The sequence below is a fragment of the Coffea arabica genome, chromosome 4c (genome assembly GCF_036785885.1).
Source record: "Coffea arabica cultivar ET-39 chromosome 4c, Coffea Arabica ET-39 HiFi, whole genome shotgun sequence".
NCBI classification, from domain to species: Eukaryota; Viridiplantae; Streptophyta; class Magnoliopsida; order Gentianales; family Rubiaceae; genus Coffea; species Coffea arabica.
This window is the reverse complement of record NC_092316.1, coordinates 24,140,440-24,160,361: the sequence shown is the minus strand read 5'-3', so window position 1 is coordinate 24,160,361 and position 19,922 is coordinate 24,140,440. Positions and strand designations below refer to the sequence as shown.

At 35.4% G+C, this 19,922-nt stretch overlaps 1 protein-coding gene across 6 annotated transcripts; it reads right to left on the bottom strand.

Moving 5' to 3' along the window:
- Positions 1-5,366: 5,366 nt before the first annotated feature.
- Positions 5,367-19,107, bottom strand: LOC113701448 (agamous-like MADS-box protein AP1). Of its 6 annotated transcripts, none has more exons than XR_011813148.1 (9): positions 18,588-18,949; positions 11,748-11,826; positions 11,573-11,637; positions 11,375-11,474; positions 11,238-11,279; positions 10,031-10,072; positions 9,764-9,879; positions 6,567-6,780; positions 5,367-6,114 (listed from the first exon to the last, which is right to left on the bottom strand). XR_011813148.1 is itself a non-coding variant. In XM_027222109.2 (9 exons), the coding sequence occupies exons 2-9, from the start codon at positions 18,770-18,772 to the stop codon at positions 6,681-6,683; spliced, it is 729 nt and encodes a 242-aa protein (XP_027077910.1). In that variant the 5' UTR covers positions 18,773-18,791; positions 19,047-19,107; the 3' UTR covers positions 6,343-6,680. The 6 variants fall into 6 exon arrangements, 4 of the variants coding, with proteins under 4 accessions (XP_027077910.1, XP_027077909.1, XP_071902280.1 ...); XR_011813149.1 differs by having other exon boundaries at positions 5,367-6,082; XM_027222109.2 differs by lacking the exon at positions 5,367-6,114 and adding an exon at positions 19,047-19,107 and having other exon boundaries at positions 6,343-6,780; positions 18,588-18,791.
- Between the last annotated feature and the right edge of the window lie 815 nt (positions 19,108-19,922).

Genomic DNA, 19,922 nt, shown 5'->3' with positions numbered 1-19,922 from the left:
TTAGAGGCATGCATGTGATGGTTGTGCAGCTGGATGATGAGTTAAGTCACGGAAAAATTTGTTTGAGCAGGAACTATGGTTGCCAAGATTTAAGCTGGAAATTTGCAGCTTCGGTTGACCAAGTTTTGATGGTCTGAGCTATATGTATGTTTAACTAACCAAAGTCTGGATGATCTAGCTCTGCATTAAGCTAATTAACTTGGATTAAGCAAGAAAATTGAAGGAATACAAAAAAATCTGGTAGCATGCATGTCAATTCGAGAGAGTTGGGATGAATTTCTGGTTGGTTAGTGGGCTTGATGTTGTCCGAACTTGGTTATGAAACAAGGAATCTGTTGCATGCAACCTAGCCGAGAATAGCTGAACAATTTCTGGAAATTGTGGATGATTTTGTTGTTGGCCGAATATGATTTTTTAATTAGAAATATTGATTAGCTAGTTAAGTATTTGCATGTTAAATTTTAGCACCTAATACCATGAATTAACCAAAGGAAAAGTTGGATTTATGACCAATCTAATTGCTGGAAATCTGTTGAGTTGGCCGAGAGAGGGAAAGAAAGAATTTCCAGTTTTTCTCTTCAAATCTTGGCTGCAAATTTCGTATTGTAGTTCAATATACTCATAACACAATAATCACTGTATGCATGCTGAGTTTGAGTGAACAAAGTAATGAATTTTGTTAGGGAAAAGTTCGTATACCAAACTATCTATTTGCTGCAATTTTTCCAGCCTAGCCGATGGTGACTTCTTTGAGTTTTAATGGAAAATTTGGTGAGTGGGCTCTATGAATTCCCACAATGACTTGGATAATCTGATTAGTTAGGATTTGATGCTGCTTGTGTTGATTAAGTGCTAATTTAGTAGAGTTAAATGGCAAAAAATAAAAAGGGGGCAATTTGAGGAGTTGCATGTGATGATAACGAATCTGCCCTGTTTTAATCGCACCTATTTTTGCGGAATTTTGAGGGTTTCATGACTTGTATATCATGCTTATATGTTGAATATATGGTGTACAAAGTTTCATTTAAAAATATTGAAGTTTGGTTGGTCAATTGGATCAATTTCGTGAAGCTAGTAAATCTGGAAAATTGTTTTCGTAATGCTCTAACCAGTCTTCGTATTCCAGCCATAAATCTGTGCTCCGATGTCGAAATTGAGTGCCGTCAGCGGAATTTGAAACTAGATATCCCAACCTTTCCAACGGTATAAAATGTATGTTCTGGTTCCATGTGTGTGAGCCGAACCAACCATTTAAAAATGACTACTCTGTTTCTTTGTTTTACAAAGAACAAAATGCTGAGGCTGCAACTTGTGACTCGAATTCGAGCTAGTTGTGTGCCGAATTTCAAAATGATTTCTTCTGTGAAATTATAGCTCTATGAAGGTGTTTTCCAACACCTTAAACCATGCCAAATTCCAAGCTAATTTGAGTGGTCTGTGATCAAAATATGAAACCTGCTCTGTCCTTGAAAACCCTAATTTTTTAGACAGATTTGATGCAAGGTTTGGCAAAGACTTGCTAACTGAATATTTTGATGCTAAACACTTACCAAATGTACCATGAACGTTCTTTAAGTTTTGCCTAAACAAATGAACCAGGTTTGGAGGAATTTTTCTTTGACCAAATATCTGAAATGGAAAAACAAAAGGTTCAAGGCAGTTTTGTCTTAGTATTTGCGAAATTTTAGGTGTTTGATTGACCACCTTTCCGAAGTTATTTTTCCATGAAATTTGGTAGAGGAACAACCCTTATATGGTAGTATTATACTGCTAATTATGGTGTTATTCCGAGACCAATTCATGGGTCAAATAAATTACCAAAGTTCGAGACTTGATTTTTGGAAAACCCTTGTTGAACAAGAAAATTTTAGTAACTTTGAGCTACCGTATCTTGGTGCTCAAAACCCCGTTCCTCATTCCGTTTGTTTTGTTATACTCTTGAATTACAACACTAATAGAGTTGCAAATTTCAAAAGCCATTTCCAAACAAGTGAATTTTGCCGAATTTCCAAAGTTGGCCAAAAACCAACTTAAATCTGCCTTATGAACCAAAACAGTAACTTTGAGCCCATTTTGACTATCTTCCATTTAGAATCATGAAAAGTGTATTCTAGGAACTTTTAGTATTTTGAAGGAAGTTTCCAATGGTACCAAGTTTTCCAATCTTTGACATGTAAAAGGTGAGCTATGATTTTTCAAAGTATTGCATCAAAACTGAAATTTTCCGTATTCCAAGGAAATGGAGTTTTTTTCAAGTACTCCTTATTCCTTCGATAATATTCAAATGTCTTATCCTTGAATTTCATGATGTAGACTTAATTTCTCTTGTACCTTGAAACCCCGCTTGAGAATTTAGATTTAGGATAATTAAGACTTGTTCACGAGATTTTTCCTAAGTTTGTACCATGACACGATTTTCAGCAATAGTAGGGATTGTATATGATAGACTTTTACTATTCGTTCAGGCGCACACGAGGACCTTTAAGAGGATCCGACAGAGGACGCTTGAACTTCAAATTGAACTTATTGCCCTTGTTTGACTAGGTGAGTGTTCCATATAGGAATACGTAATTGAGTAAGTCTAGGACATGCTCATTTCATGATCGTTAAGTATTTACCATACTCGTGCCTATTTAAGAAATATATATATGCATTGCATATCGACATGAATTGGTTAAATGATTAACCCTATCAAATAATCTTGTAAACTCAATATGTGCTTAGCCTGCTTATTTTATGCTTATTCGGTTAAAGTGCTCTTGTAACTCGCTATGTGACAATTTGGAAAATGAGTTCCGATCCATCGAAGTGTGCAGTGTGTACTTTATCACACTAGCCGTTCGAGTGGTGAAGTGTGTGAAATATTTTCTAATGAATCTGTGAATCAAAACGTAGTAACGTCGTTGGAGTGAATCTCCTCGACTCTTACGTGGTAAAAGTGCAAAACGGCCAATGGCGGCCTATTAAAATGACATATGTCTACCAATTAACCGTAATTACCACCGTTTACCTTTTACCGTTTATCGTTTACCGTTTACCGTGTTTACTTACCGTTTTCTAATATATGTGGTTACTGATTTCTTGATTATCATAAATTATATGCTCATATGAAGTTGTCCATCATTATTAGGCGAGTGTGTACTTTACCTCCCTCGACCTATTCAAATGATGAATTTTACTTTTGTCGAATTACTTTGTTACCTGTGCATGTTGTAAGCTATAAGCTGAACTTGGGCCCCGCCTCGGTTACTGACCTACTCGAGCCAGGACTGGGCTCGGTCGGGTAGGTTGGAACCCTGGACAACCGTTTCGGTATACTCGAGTATTACCACTGGAGGGATAAGGTGATGGCCAGTCAACCGTGGGGATCCGGGAGTTATAAGGTGCAGATGACCGACAAAGTTCCACTGGAACACCGTATCCTTTTGTGTTTGCTTTGCTATTATAATGTTATTGCTCTCCTAGTTGGCATTCTTGGGTAAGACTCCTCATGAGCATTAACCTCTGAGATAAAGCAATCCTTGTAATGTTCTTCTAGTCGGACGAGCCACTATTTGTTTGACTGAAAATTTATGAAAATATGTTTATATGGCCATTCATTCCAAAAGTACTAGTTCTACATGTGTTTTCAAAGTAGCAATTATCCGTGTAATGATTATCACCTCATGGTAACATGCCATTGTGTAACCTCAAATCATGCATATGATATGCACAACTTACTTGACCTATTTGAACTGTTAGAGCGTCTTGGAACCTTACTGGGCTGTGTAGCTCATCCCACGTTGTGGTTTTCTTTTACAGGTTCTGACAACTCAGGAAGACTTAAGATCTACTTGTACTTTAAGCATGTAGTTTGAATTAAGCAATGTAGCTTTTGTTTCGGGTTGCCACTTGAAGCTGGAAAAGTGTAAACCCTGGATTTGTATGTGGCTTGTATGAAATTTGTTACTTGGCTTATAAGGATGTATTTGAATTTTATGTTTTGTTTCTAGGGTTGTAATCGAGAAGGTATTTTAAGAATCGACGTTGGCTATCTTAAGGCACTGTTATCTCTGAAGTTAATGTAATTCTAGAAACCGGCCTATTTGGAGGGAAACGATGTTGTAATAGATTAGGTTATACTTCGGAAGGACTTTTGCTAGTTGCTTGTGTGAGTCCTGGCGAGAGTCGGGCAGACGGCCCGCCAACCCTCTGGTTCGCCTTAGGGGGAAGTGGGGTCGCCACACAGACAATTTTACAAACAGGTACAGGGCATGTAGAAACCCACCCAAACTATACCAGTATTCACGGATCAAATAACCAAAAGATCAAGAATTGATTGACCTCCATTGAATGCGTAATCCAAGAAAACACATTAGAACCATAAAAATGACAAATCTAGTGACATTAACATTTATCTCACCAAAAAAAAGAACAAAATAATGTATTTGTTGAAGTAAGTGAATTAAAATACATGTATTACAACAAAATACATGGATTAAAAACAGGTATTATTCTCACCAATAATAGTGTATTTGTTGCGGAAATAATTTCTTATTGGATTTTGTGACAAAAGAATATGAATTCATGGAAGGAAGACTTTTTGCAAAACTGACAGATTGTGTAGCGTGAGTGGAATAAAAGTGAGAAGGTGATGGGTCCAGAGCATAGCATTTTGGTCCAGTTAGTGTTATTGTATCAGATTCCCTTCTTTTCTTCTTTATTTTCAGCTACCCAGTGAGTAGCCTGAAAAAACAGAGAAGAAGAAAGAGAAAAACTTGCATACGAAAAGAAAATTGCAGAGGCAAGGGAGTTTGTAATCCACTGACCTGGGATCAAGGAATTCACCCTAGTAGAAGACTCTTCAACTCTAGAATTCGTTGTCCAAGGAGAGTCGAAAGCCACTGATCTTTATGGTTGTCCAACCGGTGAAGTAGAAGAGGTAGAAAATCTGATGAAGAAGAAGAACAGAAGGTGCGGCGTGTAATGAAGAAAAAAAGAGGGTAGGTTCGTCATAAATGTTTTTGCTCGGGAATGAGTTGAGGGTTTTGTCCAAAACCTCCCAATTTACTCAGGAATGGTGAAAGTCCGATTTTTTAGAAATGATTCCAGAAATTGCATTCCAATAGACTTAACCCAAGCAACAAATAAGGGGTTCATTCCATTATTTGATTCCCAAACCCTTTAACCAAGCAGCCCCTAAATGTTAATGAACTTGAAGTGAATCTTTAACCTTTTTAGCACAAGCTCGTGTGATTGGACGTTGGGAACCCACACCGAGTCAAAACTTGAAACCTGGACAACTTGCTCTATCGTATCATTATTACTCATCGAAGTCGACCTATTCAAGATCACAGTTCTGACTTTTAGTTTGTAGTCAAATGCTGTTTATCGTTCTAAATTGATCCACTCTTTTGAAAATATAGGACTAACTAGCCTTATGAGCCCAAATACAGTGGACCAATAATGAAAAACCGCTAAAGTATTGCATCTCCAGACCGCAATTATTTTGAGTCCAGACACAAAGGACCCATATAGCAAATCTGTCGATAGTCTATCGCGCATGTGATATTTGCTTGACCTCTCCCATTATCTCACTGGAGTTTTCCACCTGTCTTGTGCAAAGGCCCGTTCTGGGCCGAGATACGTGGCAGCCCAGGAAGGCTAGAATTGGGCTTGAACCCCAGGTTCAGGGGAGCCATCCTGGGGCACACTGCCGCTAGGGTTCCGAAGGGCTCCAGAGAACAATCCCGCAGAGGACGGGGAGGATCCCTCTCAGCACGGGATTGAGACTATTCCGGGTAGATCCCGAAACGTACGGAGGTCGGACTCACAAGCAGGTATAAATGGCAACGCACACCCACTGCACAAGGTACGCTCACTATTGGCAAATTACCCCCAATTGTTTTACTTCCCGTGAACTCCACTTACCGGAAGACTAACTTGACCGTCGGAGTGACCCCGAGGACTACCTTGGGGCTCCCCTGCTAGTCACCCTAGAGGCCCTTTCTTGTTTGTCTTGCAGGGTCTGGATAAGCGTTTCTCGTCATCACGCCGAGCTCGGTAGGTCAGTTTGGTCCGGGGAAGTTCAACGCTTCTTCATCTTGCATTTGTCATTTTTCCATAATCAGCGGCCTAAATTGTTTTATTTTACGACAAGTTGTGAGACCAAATTAAAGAAGACCAAGTTGGTAATTTTCCTAATATGCACAGTTCCATGAAACAAAAAAGTAGGACAAACTATATACTAAAATTAGTAAATGCTTCCTAGCTAATAATTTTATTCTCTAGAATATGCATCTGTGACTTTGATCAAGCCTTACTTCACCAATCAGGCCAATTCAAATCACCAAATGAAACAAGTTGACACGAAAAGAAACTGAACCATCATGTATAGGTCTTGCTTCCTCACAAAGATGAGCTTCCTATTTTTGAATCCAGTATACACAGATATTTACATGGTAGGGTTACTTTATATTATTTCAATCCTCATTCATGCATACCGTAACATATGAATTAAAGTGGAGCTTTTTTTCTGGGTAACAGCCACAGCGTTTTACAGCACACGTTTACATCATTAGTATTACCTTTTCGCGGGAAATGGATGGTGGGCACAGCTATTAAACATTGTTCTTCAACAATTTATAAGCCTATCATTAGTAGTTTGTGGCCAAAACCACCAGCCGTAATCTTCTATCAATTCAATTCATCTGGCGAAGCATCCATGGGTGCATGACTGCATTGGTTTGGCTGCTCTGAGTTCCTTCAGCTTCATTATCTCCACCACGATGGTACGTTTCACTGCATATATGGGACATAACACAATGGCCAGCTCATATTTGATTTCTCCCTGAAGTATATTTCCACTAGGAACTTTATATTCACATAGCGACAAAAACCCATCCACAATTTCAGCAGTCAACTATATTTTGCTTGTAATGAGAAATAATCATTGGGTAACATTTTTTACCATTACTCAACTTCCTACTTAAACATGTTTTTGGAAAACTTGAAAGTCTTGTAAAGATTATGTGAGAGAGTTTTAAATTTATGCAGCTTATATATCTCTAGCCAAACCAAATTCAGGAAAGACTTCAGAAGTCGACAGATGATGTATGATCGTGCTTATTTCACTGCTCTGCAAAATTACCTTCTATTGAAAAGAAGCCTAGCTGTCAGTGATCCTTTTTTTTTTTTTTTTCCTTTTGATTGTGTGTGAGTAAATTTGCCAATATGAATCGGCCCTACACGCTCATGAAGCTATATTCACCACGTGAATATCTCGAAATTTTCCAAAATGTCCTTAAAAAATTGTTGATTTTGTGAATTGCTCCACTCTTGCCCCCAAAGTATTTAAAGAGGTTTTCCACTATATCAAGAATTTGTACTACATATCCAAAGTTAAAATAACATCTCATTTCAAGATAAGTTATTAAACATTTTACAATCCAATGCGTAGTTTTTTGTTTAGCCAAAAAACCCTTACATTTTGAAACCTTATATATACACACACACATATATGAGTTTATAATTTTGATACCTTACAAATACTTGGATGTTTTGCATACAACTTTATTCTTCAAGGAGGACTTGAAAGTCTTATAAATTATGTCAGATGAACCTATGCAAGCTTCAGGTAAAGAATATTCCTTTTGACCAATAAAACTAAATTAATCTTTGAAAACGTGAATAATTTCAATGTTTTAGTACATCATTGTTTTTCTCCCAAAACTCGATAATGAGAACAAAGCGAAATTTATGGCACTTACTACATCGCTAACCAAACTAGATTGAGGGAAGATTTCAGAATTTTACAATAGATTAAATTACATAATACTTAAATTATTGACATGCAAGATTTGACCCAAGGAAGGACCCTAGTTTAATTTCACTCACAAGTCACATCTACTAATCCTATGCCAATTTTTTTTATCCTTGTTAAGTTTTAAATATGATCTATTTAATAAATTCTTAGTAAACGTGTAGGACTAGAGATCTTGGGTTAATTGCCCCTTCTCCCTTCTCCCTTTCCTCCCTATTTCTTAAATCCAATCTCTACCCTACTTAATTAAATAAAAAAAAGTCAAATTTTTGTAATTTTCAGGAATGAAAATTAATCAGTGACTCGCACAAATTTTGCATAGTAACTCATTGACAATATTTTTTTATAACATGACAAACAAATTAGATTTCACAACATTCAATGTGTTTGGATTGTGAGTTATTTGGCCAAATATGTTTGCTTACATCACCATTACAATTTTCAATACACCTTTTTATCTTCCCAATTACCTTTTTATCTCACATACATCACATCACAAAAAGTGCTACAATAAAAATATCTCAAATAACTTACAATCCAAACACACTAATTATTTCATGCGACTAAATTAAGCTTATGTGGGCCTGTAAAATGGATGAAATTAATGCAAAATATAACCCGTGTGGCATTCTTTTTTTTTTCCCCTTTTTGCCAGAAAGAAATTCCATTTAATATATATAGCCTTCTTAACAGCACTTCTATCACAAAGGCTAAATCCAGATACGGCGGAGGATTAACTAAATACTGCGCCAATTTCTTCAAGCCAGTTAGCTACATTCAACGAGAAACTACTATATGGTTTAGAAAGTTTAAATTCAAACGAACACGCAGTCAAAAACCAGAATTGTTCTCTTTTCTGGATAATACAATATTCTTCGCAAATTGTTACACAATTTTCAAGTTTGGCCATGTCTATATGGTGGATACTGACTCAGCACGTCCTTATTTTTTTCTACTTGGATTTGACTTGGCTATACATCGCCATTTTGTTTGTCCGCTTAAATTATGCAGGGTCTCCACAAGACACATAGGATAAAAGAATGTATAATTGGTAAGGTAATTGCATAATTCCTATATTTTGATGACCTAAAAAAAGGCTAACTATTTTAAAAACTTCAGTCCATATGGATTAGGTGTTTTTCAAAAACTTTAGTGTAACAATATATGTGAAAAACAACTAGTATAGAATGATTTGTTTGGATTGGATATTTTTCAATATACATATATATATATATATATATTTGAAGTATTTTAAAATTTAAAATTTTATTGGAGCAGTGATAAAAATATTAAAAATTTTCACTACCCACCACCAACCTCCCCCTCCCCCTCTTCTCTCCTCCCCTCCCTCCCCATTTCTAGTTGCACATCTCTAGTCATGGCTGCCATTCCCTCCTTCTCTCTAGTCGCACATCTCTGGTTAGAACTAGCGCAACCAAAGAGGGGGAGGGCAAGGGATGGGAGGGAAGAGGGAGGGGGAAGAGGGAGGAGGGGAAGGAGAGAGACGTTAAAAAACAAATAAGAGAGAGAGAGAGAGAGGAAAGGATGGCTATGGTAGTAGTGTGTGGAAGAAGAAAGAATTTTGAAGTTCATTTTATTTTTATTTTTAGTGCATTTGAATGTGTATTTTTGAATTTATTTTTGGGGTTTGTTACTACAGATCCCACAAACAAAAATAACGTGAAAAAAAGTCAATCCAAGCAGACTCTCCAATTCACATGCCCAGGACAAGATAAAAAAAGAGGCCAATTCGACTTAAATGTTTAAGATGTTCATTTTCCACCAAAAAGCTCGTTAACGTCCAACGAATCTGTTAAAAAAAGAGCACATTATCATTTCGATTCAAGTGAAGTTTTGTCCAACAATCCTTCTTAATATTTTTGGGGCTAATATTTCACTCTTATTATCATCAGAATGATATTCCTAAATATATTCTAGAAAATGGAGCGTCAGAAAAAGTACCTAATGCTCAAGGAGTGGATTGGTTGTGACCTAACCAATGATGATGAATTCAGGTCGTGACGGTTCTGTTGTTCCCACTGTGGCTGTTGGGCTTGTTCTTTCTCCTTTTCTTTCACCTATATTTTGGCTCCCAAAATTTATTTCAGCGTGTACATGATTGTGTGCAGCATGCATTTTTTGGGTAAGTATAACAGCTAATATGGGTTTTGATAGCATTAAAATCTTTTTTTTTTGGAATGTCTGCAAGGGAGGAACAAAGATCATCACCTTTTTTGCAAGCACGTTGTTTTGCTCCTGCAGTGCCTTGTCCTGCCACAACACAAGAAGTGATAAAGAATGTTGGATATTTTAATAAAAATATCACATGTTTAATTTTTTGAATTCAATTTTGAGTTACATATTTTTTAATAAATTTTCAGCTACAAATTTAACCAAAATATAGCTTATGTATTTAAAATGTGATTTGTGTCTATGACTTTTGTAACCTAGGATACAGGTGATTTTATGAATTCATTTAGTGATTTTTACCATTATAAAACCATCCTAGACTTTTAAAATTGTAGCTGAAAAGATGAGGTATTTATTCCACTTAACTTATTTAAAATGTGATTTATGTCTATGACTTTTGTAACCTAGGATACGGGTGATTTTATGAATTCATTAGTGATTTTTACCATTATATAATTAACCTAGACTTTTTTAAATTGTAGACGAAAAGATGAGGTATTTATTCTACTTAACCTTGACATTGTAACTCTTAATTTCTCAACCAATAAATAGAATTTCTCAAATCTATTTAGGCTTCTAGCAACTAAGTCTTATGCACTTTGGCTTATTATCTCTTAACTATCTTCTACTTCTCTTCTTCCTACTACTATATTGAGCATTAGTTAGGTGTTGTAAAAAATTTTTGCTTCTCTATATTGTATAGATTTAGTAGAAGCAATAGTGTAGGTTGGGCTGTTGCGTTTCACAGGTGATGTGCCACCAACCTTTTATATTAGGCATAATCCTCAAAGAGGCATCAATCATCTTAAGAGAGGTACTTAGTTCACGCTTCATTTAGCCAAAATGCTTGAGCGATTTATTTCATCTTTGTTTTGCAAGTTGATCATGCGGTTTAGTTCTCAAGGGAACAGCAAAGAATTTAAACAAAATAAGACAAACCAGTTGACGCTGTAATTTCTTTTTCTTGTGAATGTGCATCTTGTAATCAGGGTTCACTTACATATCTTGCAGGCATTCAGGCCACACTAAAGAATGCATGTGTTGATAGTTAACAAAGTATTGTCAACGATTTGGATAACTATATTGACTGAAAAGGCCAAACTGACTCTCAAATTTGCTCCTTTTACTTTAGAAAAACATGTTGCTTCTTAAACAATTTTGGGACCACGCAATAACCAACAATTTGTGATTAACTCAAAAGTATTCTTGGAGGCATGGGAAGAATATTCATTTTAAGGGCTCTCACCTTCTTCTGCAGCTCAGCAATTGATTCAAACATGAGCTGGTTCTGCAGGTAAAGGAAAATTTCTGATCAGCTTAATGGACTTCCTTGATGGTCGTTACAAGAAACTTGGATACGGTAAGACTTTCTATTTATTTTACCTTTCTTGACCTGATGTGTTTAAGAGCTGTATCAAGCTGATGTTCCAAATTCTGAAGCTCTCTGAGACTTAAATTGTCAAGGTCTTCTCCCATACAGTGCCTACAGATGTCAAGAGGAACATAATGCATTTGAACTTCTCTCATTGAAAAAATTGTCTTTCAAATAAACGGAAATTTGTTGATTCCTTTTTTTTCTACCTTTGGTTTCTTTGTAGAACTTCAATCCTGGCCTTGAGTTTTGCATGTTCCAGACTCCAGCAGCCCTACAAAATGTTTTAAGTGCTTTGACCATTAGTCCCATCTCCTTAAGAAGATCTAGTTAAGGGAGACATTTGTTGTGTGAAGTTTCTTCAGTCGGGTATTAGTCGTAAACCTGTGACTCGATTTCTGCACCCCCAAGCTGTCTTTCTGCATAGGCATACCTTTCATACCTCTCAAGGATCCTTTCCATGCTGTTAGAGAAGAAAATTTTGTTAAGCTATCAATAAGAAATAAATGTTCCAGTCACTTTCTAGATCGTCTAGCACTAAAAATGTCAAGTGAAGAAATGCCCAAGATACATTTGATAGACATGTCCATCTATACTCCATGTGACAAACCCTATCTCTTGGATCTCTGCTAATGAGAGATGAAATAATTTGACTAGCAGCATTTGTATTAAATTTTTTATTTCTTTTTTTTTTCCAGTGAAAGAATAGCAAGGTTCAAGCTCGATGGGAGAATGAGCTGGATAAGAATGACCTGTTGTTAGATGATGAAGAGATTTAAACACACTGACAACAACGAATCCTCCAAACACCAACAACTTCTGTAACACATTAGGTTACCCGAACTCTTCATTTTGCCCTGCTATATTTGTGTATGAGTCCTCCTTTTGCACTAAAGTTAGCCGTGTCAGTGAGACTCCAGTACTGAGTCCAATAACATAGCTAACAAGCTGAAGATTTTATTTTCACTTTAAAGGAAATAGGTCTCTCAAGAGATGCTGCTGCTTTTCTTTGAAGGGAGACGCTTGTTGATTTTAATAGCAATCACGAGAATCCTAAACAACTCAATTTGATGTTTTTGTTTCTAGATGCATCCTATTTAAAGTTGCTTATTAAAAAGATAATGGCTCTTTGAACGATTTCTTAAGGAAAACTGTAAAAACCTGAACAAAGTTTAGCAAAACAAACTTCATAACTCACATATATGTCAATCTCTTAGTATGCAACTTACAAGAACCAATTGACATCAGTACAAAAATTACACAAATTGACAAACCTGTCTCAAAATTAGGTCTTTCATTAGTTTTAAGCTGCTTATTCGGGAACATTTGTGTCATAATCTAAAAAATCTAGAACTTCATTAAAGCCAATGCTCAGGATTCCTCAGTTTTGTCGCATTGTTGTGGTCAATGCTGATGCATCATTGTGATGGAGCTTCATACATAAGACAAACATATTTTGACTAATATGCCAACAAGGAGTTTTCAATTTGTTTTCTAGTTTTGCAGTGGATATCTTTAGTGCGTTGGCCATTCAGTAGAACCTATTGTCAATGCTTTTATTTCCAGCATTTGGCAATGCCACACAGGGAAAGTGTAAACTAACTTTGACATATTAAATTGAACAAGATTCAGCATGAAGAAGGTTCATCTTGGTTTCATGTTGCATGTTTTTCTTTCATCCATATTATGAATTTGTACAAGTTCTTGTCAGGTGCATGTTTCAAAATTTAATCAAATGTCATGCGCTAAAAGTATTTAAAACTACATAACAATCTACTACAATATCTGGTTTGGCCTTGAAATACAACGTGGGAAAAAGATGCTTTATAGGCTCTCAAAAGGATGACATATTCTCTTATTAATTTTATTCTTGGACATTTTCTTGTTTAGATTGATAACTGTTGTTAATTAACAAGAATAAGATTGTCAAAACTTTCAGTTCTACACATCAAGTGACATGCTAAATTGGATGAAGAATTCACTCTTGATTTACCTAATGCGACAACCATTGGCGTATAACTTAAGAGTAATTAATGAAAAATAAATCTGTTTAAGCTTTGTAGTTGTATTGGCAGATATGACGGTGTCAAGCACATTTTGTCAGCTTAACTAGACAAAACCGTTGTATCTTGAGCGTATAAATTTCATTCTATAAAACTAGACATGTAATTAGTGTGTGTGTCCATTTGAAAATGGAAGGTCACAGCACAACATTGTAAGGTACATAGCCGTAGACTTATGGAAGTGTATGGTGTGTGTGAGAAGCCACCTAGTTTCTTGGACTCCGCAAGTGTCTCAAGTATAAATATAGAAAGATATTGCTGTATGTTTGCCAGTGATGATTATACCTAGGGGTGGGCACGGGTCGGGTACCTATCCCTAACATGATTTGCCTAACCCGACCCTAATATATCGGATTAGTCATTTTGCAACTCTAACCCGCTCCTAATGTCTTCGGGTACCCGCTATTCGGATACTCGAAAAAAAGGGGCGGGTCATAGGGTACCCATTCCTAAAAAAAACTATTTTTCAATAAAAAATTATTTTACACTTAATATCAACATGTTTTTCAATAAAAAAAAAAACATGCTTTGGTAGAGATATTGTAATTAAAGTCCATACATCACCATTCTCATACATTTCATCTAACAATCAAATCGATCTCATAAATTTAGTACATATTAGAATTATAATATCTAATGGGCAAAACGAAGTTTCATAATAATTTTGAGTACATCACCATTCTCACACATTGCATCCTTCTACAACACAACAAACACAAGGATAATAAGTAACTGCCAACTTCCCCAACTTCCTTAATGATGTTATGGTACAAGACTGCATCCCAAATAAGTCGATTGCAAAATCAAGTTCAGAAAAGAATTTAATAGAACTAATTATTTTTGGAAAAAATATAACCAAAATAACCTTAAAAAATCTTCTCCAACTTTGGAATAGACCTTATGGTATTAAAGGTAATGAAAAAGAAAAATAAATTTCTTACACTAAATAAAAGAAACATAATTGCAATAAAATAAATAAATAAATGAAAGACACAAATGTTTTAATTATCTAGCTAACAGAAAATTGAAACTCCAAACACAAATCTTTGATTGAATTGATGCAAAATTTGCAGGAAAGATCGATGAAGGTAGAATAAAAATAAAAAGGATGAAAGGGATAAACAATTTTTATAACAGAATTTCACAAATTTTTTTTCATTTGGTTCATGTTCCATCAAGAATATTCGTTTTCTTCAAACAAGATGAGGAGAGGCGGATCATATAATATTAGAATATGAGGCTGTGAGCCGCTTCACTTCCACTTAGAATTAAAAATTACAAAGTTATAAAATGATCCCTAATCTTTTAATATTTATAAAATATACCTTGCGGGTCAGATAATCGCTTATTTTTCTGATCCGTATCCGTACCCAATTTTTGCGGATACTCGACCGTCATTTGCCCCGTTAAGAAAAATAGGATCGGATATCCTATATTTCGGATCGACTCGGATCGGGTTCATCAGATTTTCAAATCGACGGGTTTTTTTGCCCACCCCTAATTATACCTGGCAATTGAGCGGGTTTTGGGTGGATTGTATTGGGTTTTCATTTAAATAGGTTACACCCAACCCGTCTAACTTTTGATTGGGTTAATTTTGAGTTGAGTCATATTGGATTATCTCAAACCCATGACCCACATATGACCCAATATATTAATTAATAGATTTTGATATGTAAATTCTCTCAAATACATTTTTACATACCAAAAAAAAAATTTTCACACATATAAACACATTTTTACATAAAGAGACATATTTTCACACACTAAAACACTCACAAATACAAAAACACACCCACTTTTTAAGCTATTTTGAAATACGTTATTTTTACACATACAAATACACTAAAATACACACTATTACTTGAATGAACTCATTATTTTTTATACAAGTAAGGATTTTCAAACTGGGTATAGCTTTGGTCCAAACTAAGAGACCGAAGCAATAATTTTTGGTCCAAGTTGGATACAACAACAATTTGCAGGGATTTTCAGCTGATCATATCTAGCTTCAATAGAGTTTAGGATGCACATTAGGATATCACCATAATGATTAGAGCAGTACGCCTGAAAGAATGTAAAAAAAAAATCCAATTTCTAGTATGATATAATATGATGTCTGCAATTATTACTTCGCAACAATTCACAAATTGCAAATACTGCTATGCTAATATGTATATATTATAGAAGAGCTCAAGCCACGGAATAGGAAGCATAAGACTTGGACAAGCCTGCCAAATAAAACTTTGGCCAGGGGATGTTTTGCTTGATCCAACATTTGGCTTCATTACATAGTCGCTGGTCTTTTCTTGTTTCTTGATTTTAATTTGTTAATTTGTTTTTTTTAACTTAAGTTGGGTAATGGGTGTCCAACACAAATATCCAAACCGCTCAAAATATATGTGGGTTTTATTATCTAATTGAAAATTGACCCAATACCCAACTTAGCCAACCCAATCTCTCAAATTAGTGGGTGGATTGGGTGAGTTGTTAGGTTTTAGGCAAAATTACCAGGTCTAGTGATGATCAATTGCACATTCAAATCTCTTTGCCGTAGTATAATGCCATTCACTCTTACATCCCAGATAAATCTATAGCAGGAAAAATTCACAAGTATCTCGCATTCCCATACTGATAACAAGATATGCCTATAAATTTATTCGAACACGATAAGGTGCATTTGAGAAACGCCTAAGTACAACCACTAGCAAGAAATTGATGGAAAAGGAATAAGTATTGAGAGGTGGTATATGATGTGAAGAGCTTAAAGATGAATTAGTTTACTCAAATCAACTAGTGCAGATTTCACCTTAAAATGGTCTGAGAAAATGAAATAAGGTTATAAATGTCGCTTTTACTTCATTAAAATGAAAAAGCAAAATAGAATAAGTTTGCTTCTCTTTTAAATGTTTAGCTCACCTAGCTTTTACTCAGAGGGAACAAAAACCAAAAAGAACTAGCCAGATGGGAAAGACTCTGAGTTAGTGCCAATAAAGATGTATCTTACTGCGAGATAAAAAGTTAATCTACTACTCGTGCCTGACTGCCTGGCACGTAAGATAATAAGCAAGCCACTAAATAGTAGCTCCAATTTTAATATGCGAACATTGTTAGTATTTCTTTGTTCGGATGTCACACAAAAGTGTTGATGGACTATTATACTCCTTTTTTGACTAACATGTCATTTTAATCTAGTTAATTAAGTTATTCTTTGTGAACTACAAGAACAATAGTACGCTCGTCATAAAGTTACAAGAAATTAGTACTTTTCAAAGCTGAAAAAGTTCATAATTATCGATGTAAAAATTCTGAATTAGACTGTTCAGTTTCTTAGTAACTAAAAATTTCATGACACATATAATCTGATTAGCCTTGTAAGGTTTACTGTGTATACAAGGAAAAAGAAGACAACAATAATGAATCAGGATATATCACATTAGACCTTAGACCTTGCCTTTTTTCTGCTAATTTTTTTTAAACTAGTTTTATCTAAGTGCTGATATGATATGCTAAACGAAAATTTGTGCCTTTTTCATCCAAAACTTTAACATGATAATGTGTTGGCAACAATTTGTGCTATTTGATTTGATCTGATAAAGAATGGAAGAGGAAGAGAATTTCCTCCAACTTTGGGGTTTGTGGCTTAATAATACTGGAAATGGCACACCTATGTGTGTATGCAAATCTAGAAGGAAAATTTTTTAAAAGAAAAATTATTAAATTTTTTAGTAGTTGTTGGAAGTTTTATTTTTTTTGTAGAAATATGGATAGAGGAATTGTGTTTCTTTTCTTTAAACAAAAAGTTGTTGATAGCTATTGCTTTATTGAAAGTTATGTTAGGCAAGAAAAATAGAGGTGTGTATATTTGTTGTTTATTTTACGGAGATGACCGTACTATTTTTACCCTTTATTTGTTAGGCAAGAAAAATAGAGGTGCGTATATTTGTGTGTTTATTTTAGGGAGATGACCATACTATTTTTACCCTTTATTTAAACGGTAAAATAGAAATTATAAAAAATGTCACAAAAAATTTAGACTAATCCCTCCCCTTTCCCTTTATATATAGTATATAAATATAGATATTCGATGCTTGTGCGTGTATTAGCACTATGCATAACTACTGTACGCTAACATACGCAAGGGATTTCTTAATTACATATATTGCATGTTGTACCATAAAAGTATCATACTGCATGTCCAAAAATAATAACCATGCAATATATAGTTAGTCACTTACTGAAAAGTAGTAGGAAAGGAAGGCAATAGAACAGTACTTTATTCCTCCTTGTAGAAAATAGCAGCCTCTCAAAAGTTCAGTAAGTAGAAAGGATAGCTGAAATTATTTTATATTACTAAAATATGTATTGAAAAAGCCTTTTTTTTGGGCCCGGGGAGGGGGGGGGGGGGGGGGGGGGGGGAAGGGGGGCGTGGGAGGGCTGGGTGGGGGTGGGGAATGTAACCAGCTAATTTGTATACACTAATTTTCTTTAAACATTTTCTCCAGGTAGACAAAGTATCTGGAGGCTTAAAAATAGTACCTAATTCTGAAGTGGACATGAAGAAGCTCCTTTTATCCGTTTTCTCACTGTTTCTGTTCCAACCCAGATCAACTTTCGAGCTTGACATAGAAAAATCATGCAATCTACTAACTTTTCTGAATCGTAGGGCCCACATTTTGAACAGAAAACAAACAGTAGAGAACGGGAAAAATGGGGTTGCGGATACATTACCGGAGAGAAGTTTTAAAAAAGATAAAAATAAAAACCACAGTTCCTGCATGAATTTTGACAAAACATGCCTTTTAAGGGAAAAAGCATCAGATATGGGAAGGGGTAAAAAAAAGAAAGATCTTGAGGAACTTAGTGGATGTATAGTAATACAAGTTTGACTAATGCTCAAGACCAAACAGAAACTAGCCACTTCATTGTATCTTTCTACAGAGGTCATCATGAAATCTAAAATCAAGAAAAGACCAATAAAAGCGAGTGCGGAAGATGCGGTTGATTGGATCTAATGAGCACATGATGCTAATGTAAATTTAGCAGTTAAGTTAGGGTTGTATGAAAATCTTTAGCAATCTTCCAAAGAGATCATGATCCATGAAAACCAATCACTACGTACATCCCAATAACAGAGACAAGAGAGGATTATCATACATACCATGAATCAGTAGCATACTCAAAGAGCTTCCCTTTGGTAGAGAACACAATCAAAGCAACCTCAGCATCGCAAAGCACGGAGATCTCATGAGCTTTCTTGAGCAGCCCAGATCGCCTTTTGGAGAAAGTCACTTGCCTGTTAATCTTGTTCTCGATTCTCTTCAGCTGTACCCGTCCTCTCCCCATTCTTCTTCTTTCTCTCGTGCTGTTAAATCAAAAGATGAAAATCCAAATTAAACCGATTAATATTCTCGCTATATACCAATAATCATGTCTCTATGACTTTTCGTGCAAAATGAAAAAAGACAAGTTTGTGAGTTGTGAAGCAAATGAATGATGGACAAGTATGTGTTTCAAGAATGTATATATATATATATATATATATATATATATATAGATTCGACTGAGAAAAAGGGGAGAGAGCAAATGCGGTAAGAAGCAGCTGAATTGAAATGTTTACCAAATATGTGACCATATGCTGTTTTGGTCTTGAGTGCGTGTTTGTCTTGGGAAGTGCTGAAACTTTGAAACAGAAGCCAAAAAAAAAATTGGTAAAATAGATATACTGGCACTGTTTCAAATGTGTGGTATTGAAAAACCAGAATGGTTTCGTCAAAAGCGTTGTCGAATTGTGATTGGTGGGAAGCGACTGTAAGAGTCGTTACTGGCTGCCTGGACTTGGGTGGACCACAAGTTTGTTGGACTACTCGTACACGTGCGCATTGGGGATAGTACGGAAGGGGTTTATTTTCTCTGCAATCTGTCTCACTATTTTGGACTGGTGACGCGTGACGGCGCCCCCATCTCAGGCCCCAATCAGTCTATTTCAGTTTTTATTTTTTATTTTTGGTTAAATTGGACGCTTTGCAATGAAGTTTCAAGTAATTTCTTGAAATAATAAATGCTTTCCTAAAATGGTCAGACCTTTAGGATTAGTTTGACAAGGATTTCCATTTGGTTGTTTGGTTTATTATATTTATAGTCTGGTCCGGGCCCTTTTATTCAAGTTATACATTAAAAATTATTCTTTATCTAATCCGAAATACGCTTAAGGTATCCAACCAAGATTAGTAAGTTGGGAAGATTTTTTTTTGGTGCCACAAAAAAGACATTCAAATATGACTATGAATCCGGAGAAAGTTCAAGAAAAATATTTTCTAGAACTAATAGAATAAGGCAATCTATTGAAATACAGAGATGTCTACCGTGCAAATCCCTATACTACGAGGATAAGAACAACAAATACAATTTGAACAAATGAATATAGATTCAAAAATAATATTTTTCTCTTACAACAAAAATAAAAGTTAATGAAAGTTACATTAAAATAACGTTC

Coding starts and splice junctions, on each gene's coding strand:
- LOC113701448 (XM_027222109.2), bottom strand. CDS start 18,772: ATGGGGAGAGGACGGGTACAGCTGAAGAGAATCGAGAACAAGATTAAC. Junction 9,880..10,030: donor ACAACGTGCTTGCAAAAAAG/GTGATGATCTTT, acceptor GCCAAAATATAG/GTGAAAGAAAAGGAGAAAGA. Junction 6,781..9,763: donor ATCCACTCCTTGAGCATTAG/GTACTTTTTCTG, acceptor CCATATATGCAG/TGAAACGTACCATCGTGGTG.